The sequence below is a fragment of the Vespa crabro genome, chromosome 6 (genome assembly GCF_910589235.1).
Source record: "Vespa crabro chromosome 6, iyVesCrab1.2, whole genome shotgun sequence".
Classification (NCBI taxonomy): domain Eukaryota; kingdom Metazoa; phylum Arthropoda; class Insecta; order Hymenoptera; family Vespidae; genus Vespa; species Vespa crabro.
In genome coordinates, this window is record NC_060960.1 from 4,250,595 (window position 1) to 4,268,841 (window position 18,247).

Below are 18,247 nucleotides of genomic sequence, written 5' to 3' on the forward strand. Positions count from 1 at the left end.
TAATAAAAGACCACCCAAGTCAGAATTAAAAATTTATACCGAATAGCTACCAATTCGCATTTGATATAAATCATATATAATAGGGATATTATAATTAAGTTATAAAATAAAAATGGGAAATGCCCTTAATGCCTTACTTTCGTTTTAGGATTTATGTAAAATTTATAATAAAAGATGAGCAGTACTATTACCAAAAGCTAAAATATATGCTCATTGGCGAAACAGTCAACTATCATACATCGAGGTACATTTCTCTCGAGATTCGTGACGTAGAATAAAGTGAAATGAACCCGCTAGGGATCTCCTTCTCCTTGGCTATATATATACCCGCTTTCTATTACGGAAAGCTACAGTTTATCTGCATTATTCGTCAGTGATAGTTTAATAGTGTCTTCTCACTTTATTTCGCAAAACTTAGAACAGCACCCTCAAATATACACTCTTTGATAAGTGCGTTTTCACGAATTTAATCGTCTTTCTATTTATTCATTAATATTCCATAATCATTTATACTAAGAAAAGCATAAATAAGAAAATGAATGCAAAGTGTTTGGTCAGATTTATTGCATAAAATAAAACAGGTTATTCTGAATTCTTGATATCGTCGAATTTAATGTTCATATTAACATTTATTATCGATCTGGTTTGACGATAAAAATGTCTTTAGCGTTGTGTAGATTTGATCGTTTGATGAATTTTATAAAACTATTTGTATCGATGATTTTATACTATTATATAAATATTCTTCAAAAGGTTTTATGTTTAATATACAAAGACTTATTTTTTTATTATCTTATTTACAGTAATTTACAATATAGAGATTATACTATCAAAAATATGAGAATACGTTTTTTTTAAAGTTGTTACTTGAAAAAAAATTAATATAAAAATCATGATTCGGCATATTAATTCATATAATATTATTTCGTCAATTAACATTTGGAAGACTCTAATTGCTATGAATTATAACAGAAGAAAAATTTTACATAAAGGAATATCTAATAACAAGAATTTTGTTATCGAAAATATATATTTTTTTATTCATATACATGTTATAAAGAGAAATGTAATATCACGAATCCAGAATAACCTGTTTTGTTTTATGCGATAAATCTGACCAAACACTTCGCATTCATTTTCTTATTCATGCTTTTCTCCGCTTAATCTTCGTTTTATTAGTCATTTATATACATGTATCCATATATACGTTGTTAATTAGGCTATCTTTTTTTATTAATTTTTTTCTCATTCGTTCGTTGTCATACATAATTTTTTTAAATAACAGTGTGACGATAAAAGAGAAAGAAAATTTATGAGCGAATGTAAAAAATCATCTCGCATAAGAAAAACATAATTATATGATATTAGTAAAAATGGAGTGGCTAAATTTGTTTCCATGCTAATTTTGAACCTAAAACGGATCCTTTAAATAAATATTTATTGATTGCATTCATGTATACCAAAGAATTCATCAATTTAATATTCATTGATTTAGTTCATTGATTTCATTCTTTTCCAGCTAAAGGACGACGAAAAAAGAAAATTAGTCTGAGACAAAAAAAAAATGAATCTGTTGATACGATTCGTCGTTTCTATTTATCTATTATCCACCGTTTTAATCACAATTTATGCCAGTAATACACTTAGAGGATGGAATTCTCACTTTGGACGAGCTCCACTTCTCGAACGATATTCCTGGAAGATTCTTGATTTTGCTTATCCCGACGAGGCGAGCAGAAGGCTCGCTTTATCAATGGGAGAATTCATACCAGAGAATGCATTACCAGTGGGTATAGAAATATGGCGTAATAAGCTCTTCATCACGGTTCCAAGATGGCGAAACGGTAACTTATCTTTCACTTTCGGTAACTTCTTCATTAGTCTTATTAGTATATTTGTACTACTCATTTTATTACATTTTTCATATCAATCTAATAAATATCGATCAAAGATTCATTACAAAAATAATATGATTCATTCTAACGTTCGTTTTTTCTTTACGGATAGATATTTAATTTATCAATTTATAGAAATAAAATAATAAACCTTCATTTATGTCATCACTACTGACATAATTTTTCGCGTATAAAAAAATATTCTATCGATTTAATAGAAATTATGATGATTGATAGGGCAGAAAGCGAAAGTAACAAATACGAAACGTCTGTCTTCTTCATCTCATTGTTGAAAAGAAGACACAAAAAGGTAGGACCATCTCTTCCACGCTTTTAGTTCACTGATGATCATATGTGTCTCAAGTCAGGAACCGGAAGTCCGTGAGAGAACTATAGAGGGAGGCAAGGGCAGTGTCGCAGGAGGTATACATTCAAATCTTGTCTGGACGACTTCCGGTTCGCGACAAAAAATGCCGAAAACCGCGAGAGCAACTTGAATGGATCTCTCTCTCTCTCTCTCTCTCTCTCTCTCTCTCTCTCTCTCTCTCTGTCTTTCTCTATTTTACTCACTCACTCATTCTGCTCCTCGAAAGCTCCATCTTCTCTAAGGCATACGAAATCCAGCCCTCTTCTTCCTGGGTTTATTCACTCCCGTGTCCTTTATCAGACTTCTCCATCCCCTCCATACCTTTTCCCCTACGTGTTTTATATTTATTATATGCATTGGCGCACGCCAGGCCATTGTACCAAGCACGGATGGTCAATGATGGCGGCACGCTGTGTACGATCCTTCTATGTTCCATCATTTTGCTTCTCTCTCTCTTTCTCTCTCTCTCTCTCTCACTCTCTTCTTCTGCTTCTCTATATCTCTGTTTCTGTTTCTGCCTTTAAATCACTAGAATTATAAATAACACGTAATTTTCTTGATATTTTTAGTGTTTCTAAATTGAACATATATATTTCAATTAATTCTTATCCTTGTTGATCCTATTAAAATATATTCGTCTTTTCATTGTGAATTTTGTATGGTTGAAGGCAAAGTGATTTAAAGAGTGAAAGAGAAAGAAGAAAAAAAATAAAATGGTGAAAGAAACATGTTCAAGTAATAAATTCGAGGATAAAAAGGAAGCTAAAGGTGAGAATAAGGTGCTGGTATTTTGGGATGTAGATTCGCGGTGAAACAATAGATATCGGGTACAGCGCTGGCTTTTCTTCTTTCTTCTCTTTCGATCCTCCTCGTTCCGTTTCTAGGAGCTTTCGAAACGAGCCACAAACCGCTCCCTGTGATCGCCATTGTCTTTAGGGCAAGTTTTTATGCGCCCTCGGTGTTTGTCCCATTCTTTCGCGTAACTTCAGATTCACCGTGGGCTCCGAACTTGCTGAGAGAGTTCCGAAGGGGAAAGAAGGAAGAAAGGAAAGAGGAAACGAGAGGCAAAAAAAGAAGAAAGAGAAAGAGACTTTGTCGGACCCTTCTGGGTACTTTTGTGTTCAATGAACTCCTCCGCGACAAAATAATGGTCGTGTCAACGATTTGCTCGAATCGAAATAAGCGATTTTGTAAAGTCGAATGAGTTCCGTACAGGTTCGATATGTATATTTATTTATTACATGAACAACAACATGAAGAATTCAATTCAAAATGAGCTTCTCAATCTTTTACTCTCGTAACATTTGATCGCAAATAGCCAAAATGACAGTAATATATCGACCAACACGGAGATATAATTTATATAGATTAAAATTTTGGCTAATATCGCTTATAAGAAAACGTATCTGTTGAGATGCATGTATTTGATAATCATTGACGAAAGAATTTTACTTATGAATCATTATTCTGTTTATTTATAAAGCATAAGAGTAATTTGTCATAAAGTGAAAATAAACTTAACTACTCAAATATAATCGTTTGACTGTTAAACTTCTATCGATCAAATACGTGAATTACATATATTAAATGATGTTTTTAATTAAATTAATTCTCAGGTGCAATAATCTGAATAACATTGATAGAACATACAATGCAAATTACATACATATCTTTCTATAAATTTTTATAGTATACAAATCTTTGAAGGTATACCAGCGACACTGAATTACATTTCGTTGGATGCAAATCGTGGAGGTTCACCTAAACTCACTCCATATCCAAATTGGGCTCAGAATAAGGCTGGTGCTTGCGGATCTGGATTAACTACTGTATATAGGTAATTACTAATAATAATCGGTGAATAAAAAAAATTTAAGAATTATTTAATGATCGATGGATTTAATTTACAGAATACACGCTGACGTATGCGATAGATTATGGGTTTTGGATACTGGTACTATTGGATATGAAGATACAACTGTGCAAGCATGTCCTTATACATTAAATATTTTCGACTTGAACACAGATAAAATTCTGAGACAGTACAGGCTCCGTCCAGACGATATCAATCAAGTATGACTATATGTTTATAAAAGATACAACAATAATTTATTTATCATATTATCCAAAGAAAGATATTTAAATTATAAATAAATAAGCTCACACAAAACTATTAAAAAATTTTTAAATATTTGCAATATACCTTTCATTGGAATTTAGAATCAAAATTCTTATAAATTCACTGACACGAATATTGATTATCAAGAACTTAAGAACTCTCGTTTTCCATACAATTACAATCTATCCAAACTATTAATACTGATGTAAAGATATTAATCTCTCGGACATTTTTCACAGAATACTTTCATCGCGAACATAGCCGTAGATCTTGGAAAGGGTGGCTGTGATGATGCCTTTGCCTACATGTCAGATGAACTCGGTTACGGACTGATAGTTTATTCTTGGGAACAAAACAAATCTTGGCGAATAACTCATAGCTATTTCATGCCTGATCCACTTGCTGGTGACTACAATATTGCTGGTCTTAACTTCCAATGGGGTGAAGAGGGTATTTTTGGTATGAGTCTTTCTCCAATAGCCTTCGATGGCTACAGAACGCTTTTCTTTCATCCATTGAGTAGTTATCGAGAGTTTGCCATCTCTACGAGAATCTTGAGGAACGAGGAACTTGCAAAGAACAGCTATCATGAGTTCCAGGTGAATAAAAGAACGATTTCTCTCACTTTCTCTCTTTCTTCTTCTCTTCCTTCTTCTTTCGACATCACGAGCGATTCTTAAACCGGTTTTCATTATTACGATTTACGTTTCTACGCCTACGAAACATAACGGAATGACATAACGCAAGACGGGAGGTAAATTGATCAAGTTTATAAAAAGACGATCGATGACATTCGTTGATCGAGTAAGAAACAATATCTTGATAATGACAAAGACATGTCTCTGAGAACTTAATCAGAAAAAAATCACGATGATCTCATAGTTTAATTATACTTTCATTCTTTAAAATCATTAATGCAAAAATTAAGATTATTATTCTTTCATTTTGTTATTATTCTTCTATTTATTATTATTATATATCTTTATATTTTTTCAAAGTAATAAATTAGTAATGTTACCATTGAACATAATTTTTTGTTTTCTTTTTGTACAGGCACTCGAAGAGAGAGGACCTAACTCACACTGTACTGCATCGATTATGGACGAGAATGGATTGCAATTCTTCAATTTGGTCGATCAAAATGCAGTGGGATGTTGGAACTCTCAGTTGCCTTATATTTCCGCTAATCACGCATTAGTCGCAAAACACGACGAGGCTTTAATATTCCCAGCGGACGTCAAGGTATGATTAAAACTCAAAGAAAATAGGGAACATTTGGGATCGAGATAATATAAGAAAGAAAATGTTCATATGTTCAAATGTTTCAGGTGAATAGAGGCATGCTTTGGATAATATCGGATAAGATGCCCGTTTTCCTACTTTCAACCTTAAATTATACTGACATAAACTTCAGAATATTAACTACACCAGTTCAGGAAGCTATCTCTGGCACAGTTTGCGAAAACACACCTTGGCGATACGCCAGTAATCACATTTGGTGGGACCGATGATACCGATATAGTCGAAATAAAGTATAAAAAAAGTGTAAAATCTATTTTGAAAAAAGATGAAAGCACGTGTTTACCCGCTCAAGGTTTCAAGCGGTCTCCTGCTGGCCTCGAGAGTTCCGGTCATCTAAATACAATTGGTCGTTTGTACGATCGGCAACTTCGTTTTCTTATTCTTCTTATTCTTTTTCTTCTTCCTTTTTCTTGTTCATCTTTTAAAAAAAAGAAAAAAACGAGATAAAGGAAAGAAGGTAGAAATGGAAAAGAAATGTATATCGACTATCTTTCGTCTCCTTTCTCTTCCTCCCACTACTCTAAAACTTGGTCGTTAACACTGCTTCTATGCGGAGACTTTACAAGTCCTTTAGGGTCCTTTCGAGCGATTTACCAGGACGACTAGCCGCCTCATCAATAATTCATGATAGCGGGAGGCTCCTAGGAAATAATAATATCCCTATTCCGATGGAGATTCGTTGTGAATACTTCCTTTTTTCTTCCTTCTTTTTTTAAACAAGATTTTATCCCTTTTTTCGCGATTCCATCCTTTGGGAGAGTTTATAGTACAGATAAAGTGTACTCATAAATTTTGTAGAAATATTTGAATATCACAAATGTAATATTCTCGATAATATATAGTATTAAAATAAATATATATTTCTATACATATGTTAATTATATTAGATCTTTAATTATATTATTTAGTTATTTTTAATTCATTTGATTGATATGATTAATTAACCATGAACTAATTTTAATATTTCAAAGATCATTTATCTTGTGTATTCCGAAAAAAAATATTTCTTCTCTAATTTCGATTTTGAACAAAGATTTAAAGCAAGTCTCAAAGGTTATAGACCGTCGCGAAAATCGTAGGAAGTAAATCAAAGTGTCTTAGAATGGCGGCAGTAGTGGTAAGAACTAGGCGAGACATCCTAACACTTGGGCCAATTTCGAACGTTTATACGGCGTGAAAACGGTTATCGAATTGGCGTGAATCAGCCAGCCCGCAGGAGCCAGATGGCCCGACGTGCCCCATTAGTTTGGCCCTCGTTTCCGATAATTTTAAGGCGACCAGCCATTTCGTGCTCTGATATACGATCGGATATCGCTCGCACGATTCTTACAAAATTATCCGTTTCACGCCCCCGCCAGTAAAATATGATCTTGCCGGAGAACGCAAGTTCATCATCTTTCTTTCTTTCGAATTTCAGGTTTAGAACTCTTTGATATTTCGTTGTTGTTATTATTTCGTTATATTAAGTAAATGAAAAAACTATAATAGAATATTTTGTATGTGACTCATATAATAAAATAATCTTGTGTAAAAGTTAACTTAAAAATACTTTAATACTTTAGATAAATAAATAACAAAAAAAAGAGCATATTCTATCTAGAAAAAAAATTTATCTAAAAATTTTTAAGACGGATAAGGTACGAAAAAGAGAAAAAACAATAAGAATCGAGGTTCGTGTAGGAAGATTCTCGCTTCAAATGCTAATTCTTACGATCTATGGATCGTAGATCGTAGCATTTGGCGCAACTAACTGGCGATTAGAAGAGGCCGAACGAGATATGTGCATGAGATTGCTGTAGATGATAACAAAGGTGTTTTCAATTTGGAAAGCAGCCCTTCATTCCCCTCTTTCTCTCTCTCATTCTCTCTTTCTCTCTCTTTCTCCCTTTTTTATCTCTTCTTTCCCTCTTGCCATCTTTCTTCGATCGATAAAAGAAGTTTCAAAGGTTCTAAGTCTGTCTCGTTAACATGTCGATCCTGATCAGGCACGATGTGCATTATGGGCATCGGCATGGATTATAATCTTAAGATCAGAAAAGATCAAGAATCTTTTCTCATGAGGCCTTCCTTTTCGCTATCGCTCGAACAAAACTTTTTAATTTAAATTATTTATAGGTATTATTATTTTTATTATATGTATATTAAATAAAATGAATAAAAGTTTAAATTTCTAAAAATTAGATGAATTGTAATAATACGATCAATGCTTGTTTTAAAATCCAGATTCAATCTTTAAACGTGCATTGTATATATCGTCGTCGAAACTTTCTGTACAATGTTAAAAACAAAACAAATATTCAACGAATACTTATTAAAAATTTTAAGCAGTCTACAATTCCTTCTAATCTCTTTTTTTATTCTCTTTTTACTTGAGACCGATTCCAATTTACGAGGAATCAAGAAAGAAGAAAGAACGAACGTTTCTCGATCAAATTTTATTTCAGAAGGCAACATGAGTACTCGGTGCTTGGTCTTTTGGATTTCGTATCAGCTTACTATCCTTAGGTTTGTTTTAAATTAACACCTACCCACGCCCGCGGCACGCTTTAACACCTTTTTAAAAGGTGCCTGCTTCAGGCCGACCCTCGGCTTTTTTTTACCATCGGCGCCGGTAATTATGGGTTGGTTGGCTCGAGCCAACTCGCGCCCCCCTTAAAGACGACGATATATTTCTGGTAACGAGTTATTCGCACGGCAACTTTCGCATCGAAACGCTTTCTCGTCGTTCTTTTCGTCATCTTGTTCGTTTCTCTTTTTCTTTTTCTTTTTCCTCTCTATCTCTTGCTCCTTGTTTCTCTTTCTCCTTCATTATCAATCTTTTGTCTTATTTTCCATTCCAATCCTTCCTTTCCCACGAAGTAATAACGAACAACACGTTTTGCCTTTATTAACCGTCGTGTTTCATTTTCATGGAAACTGAGCTGTCCGATTTGAGGCGATCAGATCTTATTCGAAAATACTAATTATAGGTGCTGTTACTCAGCGCGAACGGTCAGTTGATTAAACCTATGTCTTATTCGGTGATTATTAAAATAGATTCGATGATTTTTAATTTGTATGCTTTACATTTTTATTAGCAAGGGACATATATTGTCCGTTTTTAAATTACTTGTATTAAATTTCATTATATTAAATTGTATGTTAATTTTTTTATAATCGACATAATTTTTTTATAATCGATATTTTTTTACGACTGTGTAAATAAGGTTGCAGATATACAGGTGTTATAGATTTAAGAATAAAAATAAATGAATAATATAACATTTGTATTTATCAGCAAATTATCGATCTAAGTAATTTAATATAAAATTAATTGTTTAATTATTAAATAATAGTAACTACCATGCACATATATTCAAATTTTTCTTGAATTAAGATCAATAGATATCTACTTTATCTACCTCTGTTTTATCGACAGCTTTTCTAAAAACATAGTCTTCATGGTAGTTCTACACCTTTTGTCCATAGCATATGTGACAGCTATGAAAGAACAGCTAAGAAAATACTATCCTCATCATAGACATATATAAGCTTATATAGCGTATAATGTATATAGTGTATAAGCTTATATAGAATATATCCCTTTTAGACATGCCTAAGTATAATTCAATTAATGTGTGACAATAATTTTGATATGTAGTATAAATAGTAATACATTTGACAAAAGCAAGAAAAAACTATATGCCAGATTATAATTCTTTAAAGGTAGATTAATTAAAAAGAGTTTGGTATTAATATAAACCTTATATTTTTATATTCTAGTTAATTATTTATACAAATAGTTAAATCGTATTTAAGCAAACATTAGCTTGATATTACTACCGATGAAATATATAACACATAACATAAAAAATAATACAAGAGGCTAACGTTAACTTTATTCTTTTATACTATTAACTATTACAATTACTTTAAAAATTACTAAAAAAATAAAAAAAATAAAATCTAAGTCTTCAATAATAGAGAAAAAAAATTTTTTTTTTCTTATTAAAATCTTATATCTATTTAAATTAGAAATCAGAATTTTTTAGTGTGTTCCTCGAAGACATTATTTTAGAATTCTATTTATCCATCGAAGTATCATCAGCAATGTAAAATATAAATAATTTAATGTTTGATTAGAAATAGAAAGAAAATATTTTGGAAACGTACCGAAATAAATAGCCATTCGCCCGATAGTATTTGCTTTATAAAATCTAGATTTAGATTTCGATTAATCACAACCGATAGTACCGATCCAGGTCTCACCACGTGGAGGTTGCTACATCTGGAGACGCACGAGGTAACGATGACTATACTTTAAAATTTGCGTTCTTGATTTTCTAATCGATATTTCGAACAATAAAACAAAATTCTCGATAGGACTTTTAATCACGCCTGCGAATACTCATGTGAGTATTAGAATAATGGTGACTCTACAAGCAACGTTTCCGGCGTTCCCGATGTACTATTCTCTTATTTACATTGTTATTCTTTTACTATGCTTGAACTCGTTTGAAATAGCATTTTTATCTACCCATAACAGATGCTGGTTAGATAGTAAAATTAATTTGTTTTATAAAGTAGTTCTGCTTTCATAGTTTTAAATCATTAATATGAAAAATACAGAAAAAAAGAAAGAGATGGTGAAAATGATTAAATATCTCTTTCTTAAAAAAAAAAAAAAATACATATAAACAAAATTTACAAAAAGAAATAAAATATAATTACTAAAATGTTCATTATCAGGAAGACATTAATTGAAAATGTAAATTACAATATAAACGAGCAAGACATTAACTAAACTTACATGAAAGTAGTACGTTGTTTAATTTAAATAACAAACATTCATAATAATCGACCATCGTTCAAACTGTAATTCTTCGTATAATTAAAACTTTTTGCATAAATGAAATGAAAAAGAAGTCAACGATATAAGAAAATACCATACAAGATCTATTTCAAAAAATTTAATTCTATATGCATGCATATATAGCCGTATGAAATCTGAATTCTAAGATTCAATTGGTATAATCACACTCGAATTTTAGTACTAATTCAAATTTCATTTTCAAAGAATTCTCGCGTGATACCGTGAAACGAGCTACGAATGAGAAAAGAAGAAGTGAAGAAACAGTAGAAGTCGAGAAGGCGATGCTCGACTATTCTCTCGAGAGTCCAGCCACGGTAAATTAGATGAAGAAGGTTCGGCTTTGCGTGACTAAGCGTATTGCTAGATTTTATGCAACAAATAAGAACTAGACTTGGGGAATAAATTGCGGGAGTGAAAGCAAGAGCAACTAAAAAAGGAAGGAAAATAGAAGAAACAAAGAAGGAGAGAAGCAAGGAAGAAAGGAAGGATATTCTTCCTCTTCCCGTGTCCTTCTCCATTAATTCTCCTTTAACAGGAATGAGCGATATCCACCGACGTCTTGACAATCAAATTAAAAAGACAAATCAACGTGAGGATGTCTCATCGATCGATGATAAGAATCAAGAAAATCTGAATAAATCCGAGTATCTCGGTAAAGATTTCAACGAAGAAAACAGAATAGAAGAGAATAGGATTGAAAGAGTAAACTACAATCCATTTGATCAAGGTAATTGCTAAATGTAAGTAGGATAAAGAAAAGAAGTATATACATTTTGGACTGAAAGAATGATCTACAATCCATTTGATCAAGATAATAGTTAATTGTAACTAGGATAAAGAAAAGGCGGATATATATTTTTTCTTCTTTTGTTCATTTATCTTGAGTGAGATACCTAAATAAATTCATTTTCATCGCCTTTCTATATGATCAAATTATGTTCTTATATATGAGATGATAAAAAGTTTTAAATAAACACTTTCGAATCAATTGCTAATTCAATAAAAAATTTTTTCGATCGAAATGTCCGCATAAATTCAGCGATACCGTTCAATATATCCACGTGTTTACTTAAGAAAGAAAAATATTTCTAGAAAATATCTCAAGACTATCATCGATCACAACGCAAGGTGAAATATCTCAAAAAGATAAAGACGATAAATTGTTTTGCAAGTTTGAAAAGAACTCCAATAGCTTCATCGTTAACACCTTTCAGAATAAAGTTAAAGAAGAAGGAAACATGCAAGCAACGCAAATCGAAGAGGTATATGAAACTACTTTTATTATACTTACTCTTGTTTTTAACTCGAATAAATGTAATAACATAAGAAGGTCTATTATAGTCATATATGTTAGAAGGGCATCCCTTTTTTATTTAACTAATTTACGATTTATAGTAATCTTTATACGACTACGATTACTTAGCTCGTTTTGGTTCTTCCTAAAGAGGAAAAAAAAAATATGGGCAACGAAATGGAGAATGTAAGTTAAAACAAAAATAAAAAGAAAATATCCTTACTAGGTTGCAGTTGGCGAAATTAGTTATGGTAAAGATGACGGTACAACTCGAACGAAAGAAGTAATTAAGGAAGCTGTGCCAATAACGTCACGTAAACTTTCCAGTGAGTCAACTAATTTACGTTAATTAAAATACTAGATGTTTCTCTAACTTAATACTTTCTGAACAAACTGTACTAAAACACGAATATATACTTTTAAATTTATCACAAGAGTAGCTCGTGTTAAAATGTGTATGTATGCGAGTCCTGTGTCGTCAACAAAGAAAAAACGCTAATCGATTTTGTTACACACTTTCTATTATCCAAGCTCAAAAATTTTACCGGAAAAAAGATTAACGATCCTCCTTAAACATAGTTTCGTATATTTGTCCTAACCAAGTATTTACTCTTAATCATTCAGAGATTTTTTTTGCGATCAAATGTCTATTGAAAAAAGTAGGACGATCGAATGTAAATTTACTGGATTTAAATTAAATTTTTCAAATATTTTCCAGATATTTACAATTGTGAAAAAGAAAGAAATAAATGTTCCCTTAATTAGTGAGTCGAATAAAAAAGAGAAAAAAGAAAACTTGTTAAAAAATTGTCTCCGTCGTTGACTCTCTCTTTTCTTATGTATGGAAATTAATCTAAATCAATGTAGACATTTATGAACGCACATACACGCATACACACATATACGCATTTTTCATAATTCTGAAGGTAACTGACGATGACCTCATACGTAATCGCAGCAAACGTGAACAATGATGAAGTTATTAGAAAACCATTGAGAAATGATACCATAAAAGCAGATACAAGGAGGCTTAAAACCGTAACACTCGATAGAGTTGGTAGGATTTTTAAATCCCGAGGACAGACATGCGAGATGGATAAAGCCGAAATAAACTTGGACAATGTAATGGTTAGGAATCTCGTAATATACGATTCTATTATTCAATTATTAACTTATGGTATAATTACGAATATATTAACAAAAAAGAATTAGTGAACAACAGAGCACATAAATAAAGCAATAATAATTGTTGATATGTATCAATTATTTGCTTTAAGACATTATTATTCATTACGATATAACGTTATATTTTTGAACATTTTACAACATTTTTGAATATTTTAATTTTCTTGGAAAAACATCAATTATCTGGAAAACAAATTTCTATGGATAGAGTATAACAGAATCTGAGGAAAAATACGACGAGCAAACTTCGAGGAAGGACAAAACCAATTCTTTGGGAAGAATGTTGAAGTTGGTGGACAAAGATGGCGCACCAAAGAAGCTTTTTCCTCATCCACGTGCTGGATCCTTGAGTAGGATTTTTCGTAAACATTCGACTAATGTGAACATCGAAACCGTTGATAAGACAGAGGAAGAATCCCCCGGAATTTTTTCAAGAATGTTTAATCATCTAAGAGGTACTAAGTAACTATGTTAAACATTTTCATAAGTCTCAAAAAATAAAAAAATAAAAAAATGAGACTTGTTAAAATAAAGAAAAGAAAAAGCCTATACTATTCCTAAATTTTACATATTTTTAACAAATTTTTTCATAAAGTATAACATGTTTTTTTTTTTTAAGAATTTTCTTTATGTCATAACTTCGGTATAATTTACATTTATTAATACGAAAATGATTAAAAATTAATACAAATTAATAATTCATGAAAAGAGAGAAAGGAGCAAGGTTAATTTATCTGAGAGAAAGAAATTCAAAAAAGTTTCTTCTTTTCATCGTCTTCTAAATTAACTCTCGTTGTACAAAATATATTTGTTAAAAACAACGATGAAAGCATTAAAAAATTCTTTACTTTTTTTTTAGGTCGTTCGGCAAATAGCAGAAATAGGAGCAATTCAAACAACTTACGCGAAACAATGGAAAAAGAAAAGTCCTCGTTACCTCCGAAATTACCAATGAGTTCGAAAATATTGTCCCAGAAATCTTCAAAACCACCATTATCGGTATCATCCTCATCGTCATCGGCGGCTGAAAAGCAGCAACCAACGAGATCATCCCAAAGAAATTTTAATCTAGCATACAAACCTTAAATTTCTCGTTGATCGATCCATACAAATTTATAGCTTATAATCGTGAAAACGTACAAAAGAACAGAAAAAAGCAATAACAAAAAAGACATCATTATACAGTACACAGAATGTCAACTTTAAGTGCAATATCTTTCTTTCTTTCTTTTTAGTTTTCTTTTATGCAAGAATCGGTCAAAAGAAAATCGTTGGGCGATATTTTCTTGAGAAAATATTAAAATAGAGTAATAAATTTATTTGTAAGTTCAAAAAACGATTGTGCAAGACAAAATGTCCAAAGATAAAAAATACGCATCAATTATCAGAATCAGCATCGTTTATTTGATGAACGTGCATTTTACCATACCACATTTTTTTTATTTTTCCTTTGCATAGTCGTATTGATTATGCAAAATACGTGGAACAATTTGTCTCTATCTCTCTTTCACGCACGCACATATACACATACACACACTACATTTGCGCAAATTTTTTCCATATAATTTTTCCATACCACAGCACACGTATGTATATCTCATTCATAATAATAAACCTACGAACTTTTTGTAATTACGCTGGTATAGAGAAGTGACTGCGAAAATGAATCGATAAGAAGAAAGAGTTAATGAAAAAAAAAAACAAACAAACGAAATACGCGCAAAGAAAATCGATGATATGAGAATTCTTCTCTTTTCTTTTTTATTCGCAGGTTCATTCTCCGTTTTAAATCGCATCGTGCTGTTATCGCAATAATCTCGTAAAAAAATGTTTATATACAAAACAGTTCGGCATCCATATTTATTTTTATTTCATCCTTATACGGATACCTTGTGTTTAAAATATATATACATACATATATATATATATATGTATATGTATATATAAGTGTGTAGATCCTTAACATCAAGCTTATTATCATTAATATTTACAACGTCATAATAAATTCAAAACATACCACGAATCATTAATATTAATATTATTATCATCACTATTATTATTATCATTATTATTATCTATCACCTTGTTGTCTTTCGCCTATGTAAATTTCATCTTTCCTTCGTATTTGATTCTTCTCTTATTCTTTTTCGACTATTTTCTACCTGCACGGAAAATGAATGAAAAAATTATTGTATTCAATGTCCCTTATCTTTCATTTTCTCCTCTCTCTCTCTCTCTCTCTCTCTCTCTCTTTCTCTCTATTTCTATCTACATATATATATATATATATATATATATATATATATATGTGTAGTTCTTTCTCCGCGAACCACAAATCGTGTTTTATCACAGAATAACATAAAATTATTAATGGTAATGCTCGCGGCTAAAGTCGCGTATTATTTTTTTCAGTAGCGCTATAAATGTTACTGACTTCTAAGAAAAATGTTTCTTTCCTTCTTTTATATATATATCTTATATATATATAATACATTTTCCTTTCTCGTTCGTACTTTGATATGGTCACCGAAATCTGTAAAATTTTAAACGTCGAATTGCATAAATATCCCTCGAATATATTACTTAATTACGTACGAAGATACCTCTAAGAATATATTTCGACGATAATACGAGCATTGGCAAATAAGAAATAACGTTGGAAGCAATTAGAAAGTACTCTATTATCGAGTAACGAGAAGTGTATGAAAGCGTTTGCGAATTTTTTGTATCTTACATGCTCACGACTTCATTATTTGAGATTAGACTAACGAACATATGCCTGTATCTATGAATGAGTTTCACACGAATGAACGCAAGTACTTCTCATTGGGGGGAAAAAAGTCTTTACCGAAAATAATTTTCCAAGAATATCGAGCGTTTCGTTTCTTCTGGTAAAATTCAGAAATTTTAGAAGATTAATTGATGATAAGCATGACGTTTCTTTTAAATCGTAAAGCTTACAAATGAAAATGATATTTAGCAATATTAGAAAAGTAAAAAAGAAAGCATTGTCCTTGCATCCATCCTAGGAAATATTTGTATACATATATATTCATATATTTATAATTATTTACAATGGCCCGATTACCCAAAGATAGAAAAATTAAACATAAGGAGGAATACTGTAGAGAGGGAGGGGCACCTTAGATTAGATTATTTGCACCTAAGAACACTGCGGTAGAAACTACGAATTAGCGAGATTCGTTTCCTCCTTTTCTTTTCATTTTTATCTTTAAAAAATATCAACAAGTACGATTATTGATTGCACATACATATACATACGCGTACACAAAAGTTAGCGCTTTTATTATGGAAAACAGTATCACTCTACATATTTTCTCCTTTTTTTTTTTTTTTAATCTATTTTGTTTCGTTTCGTTTTTCGTTTTCTTTATCATTTTTTTTTGTTTTTGATAGACATGTGCAAAATGCATTTACCGAGTCTAAGATTTCGTTCCTACAATGCTTCGTTGATTTTTCCGGTTTTTGAACATTCTTGATTCATATCGAACGTAAGAAAATTTTTCATTCAGCAATTCGCTATTAGATAATAAAAGTTTTCCAAAAATACGCGATGTCCCTTCTATTCCAAAATTTCCTCACTTTTGAAAACTTCTTTTTTTCTATCTAATCGGAAAAATATCGCAAAAAAATGTTTCGATTGGACCTCGTTGTTTATCGTTTCGAATGTTGCTTTCTCTCTCTCTCTCTCTCTCTCTCTCTCTCTCTCTCTCTCTCTCTCTCTCTCTCTCGCTTTTGTCGTTTTACGAAAAATTAAGTACTCTCTCGTACCTTCTTTAATTGCATTAAAAAATCGAACTTAAATACTGAAAGCAATATATTAAACGTTTCACAAGATATTCGTCTGAAATAGTTCGATAACCATAAAGACACGTTATCGGTTAGTGATTTATCCATGAAAAAGTGATATGGCTTCTACGAAGATGCGAGTTTCTTGTTCCCACTTGTTTGGCCTAACTCGAGAGTAATGATTCAAAAAACAGTATCTTCACATTTTTTCCCGCTTCGTCCACATCTTTTATTTCTTTCTTCATTTAATTAATTCTTTAACACTTAATTGGCACGTCTAGAACGGCTCTTGGACGGATGGTTGTCATTTTTGATAACGGCTAGATGAAATAGCAAATTTCGACGTCGCACTCGTCACAAATCCACGTTCGAACGTTTTGTTATTAAATTCATCATAAATTTGTAATCTTAAAGAAGAATGCTCGAATTATAAAAATTCTTATTTAATTTTTAAACAATTGGACAAAATATTTTGTCAATAATTTCAAATTTCTAAATGTTCATACGTGCATTTAAAACGAAAGCGAATCGATCGTGACAACCCAATTGAATTTGTTCACTTGGTAATTCATTATGATATGCAAATCTGTATCTATCTAAGGGATCAACGCGAGCACGTACGATAATTACTATGCACAGAAAATGGCAGCTACGCGTATACGATATATTACGACTTCTCTCTCTCTCTCTCTCTCTCTCTCTCTCTCTCTCTCTCTCTCTCTCTCTCTCTCTCTCTCTCTCTCTCTTCTTTTTTTTCAAGCAACAACGATCATACAGCGTTGTATTCCTTTGTCATTCGATGAATGCACTTGACAGCTTCAAATTCAATCTTTTCCTCTTGTCTTCAAGATTGACAAGGCTGTCTTAATAACAGCATTAGAGCAAAAATTGTTTGCAATAAGAGTAAATCGATGAGATCAAACTCCCTTTAAACTGGAAGTTTTCGGTCGGATGAAACTGAGTATGGACAACGTTATTGAGTCGAACAAGTCCTCTGATTGATTATACTTATCGTCGGTGAGTAGCTAAACATCCGACAACGTGAAAGATTCCAAATGGGATTATAAAATTGATCGTACTATCTCTCTTTCTCTTTCTCTTTCTCTGTTTCATTTGTTATTTGATTTTATCTTTTCTAAATATCTTCCCTAAATCCCTCTGACTTTTCTCTGATCTTTCTTTCGGCGAGATTCAGAAAACCCTGAAGAATCAGACGTACGTCAGATACTAACATATTTTAGAAATAGGACGTCCATGCTCGCAAGTCGATATCCTTAATAACCAATAATCGGATCATCACATTCCCGACTCGGCTATTCCTTCGTCATCTGCAAAGATATACAAGGAAAGGAATGATTATTTTGTTACCAAAAACTTTTGCAAATTCATCGTATCAAAATCATGCTTCGATTAGAAATTATGC

General features: G+C 31.6%; 3 protein-coding genes across 6 annotated transcripts in view; 2 read left to right on the forward strand and 1 right to left on the reverse strand.

The window, feature by feature from the left end:
- The first annotated feature begins 407 nt into the window (after positions 1–407).
- LOC124424628 (protein yellow-like) lies at positions 408–6,471 on the forward strand. The gene is made up of 7 exons (XM_046963963.1): positions 408–450; positions 1,520–1,844; positions 3,970–4,099; positions 4,173–4,335; positions 4,621–4,980; positions 5,435–5,623; positions 5,710–6,471. Exons 2-7 carry the CDS (start codon positions 1,565–1,567, stop codon positions 5,890–5,892), a joined length of 1,305 nt encoding a protein of 434 aa, XP_046819919.1. The 5' UTR covers positions 408–450; positions 1,520–1,564; the 3' UTR covers positions 5,893–6,471.
- Positions 6,472–10,669: 4,198 nt separating this feature from the next.
- LOC124425197 lies at positions 10,670–17,580 on the forward strand. Of its 2 annotated transcripts, none has more exons than XM_046965208.1 (4): positions 10,670–11,262; positions 11,628–12,957; positions 13,223–13,469; positions 13,874–17,580. In XM_046965208.1, exons 2-4 carry the CDS (start codon positions 12,766–12,768, stop codon positions 14,098–14,100), a joined length of 666 nt encoding a protein of 221 aa, XP_046821164.1. In that variant the 5' UTR covers positions 10,670–11,262; positions 11,628–12,765; the 3' UTR covers positions 14,101–17,580. The 2 variants fall into 2 exon arrangements, with proteins under 2 accessions (XP_046821164.1, XP_046821162.1); XM_046965206.1 differs by lacking the exon at positions 10,670–11,262 and having other exon boundaries at positions 11,483–12,155; positions 12,756–12,957.
- LOC124425193 (tyrosine-protein phosphatase 10D) overlaps positions 14,396–18,247 on the reverse strand; it is a 38,066-nt gene continuing 34,214 nt past the window's right edge. For all 3 annotated transcript variants that reach the window (XM_046965202.1, XM_046965201.1, XM_046965200.1), the window contains one exon: positions 14,396–18,152. In XM_046965202.1, coding sequence (XP_046821158.1) covers positions 18,121–18,152 — 32 coding nt within the window. In that variant the 3' untranslated portion in view covers positions 14,396–18,120. The remainder of the gene's footprint in view (positions 18,153–18,247) is intronic.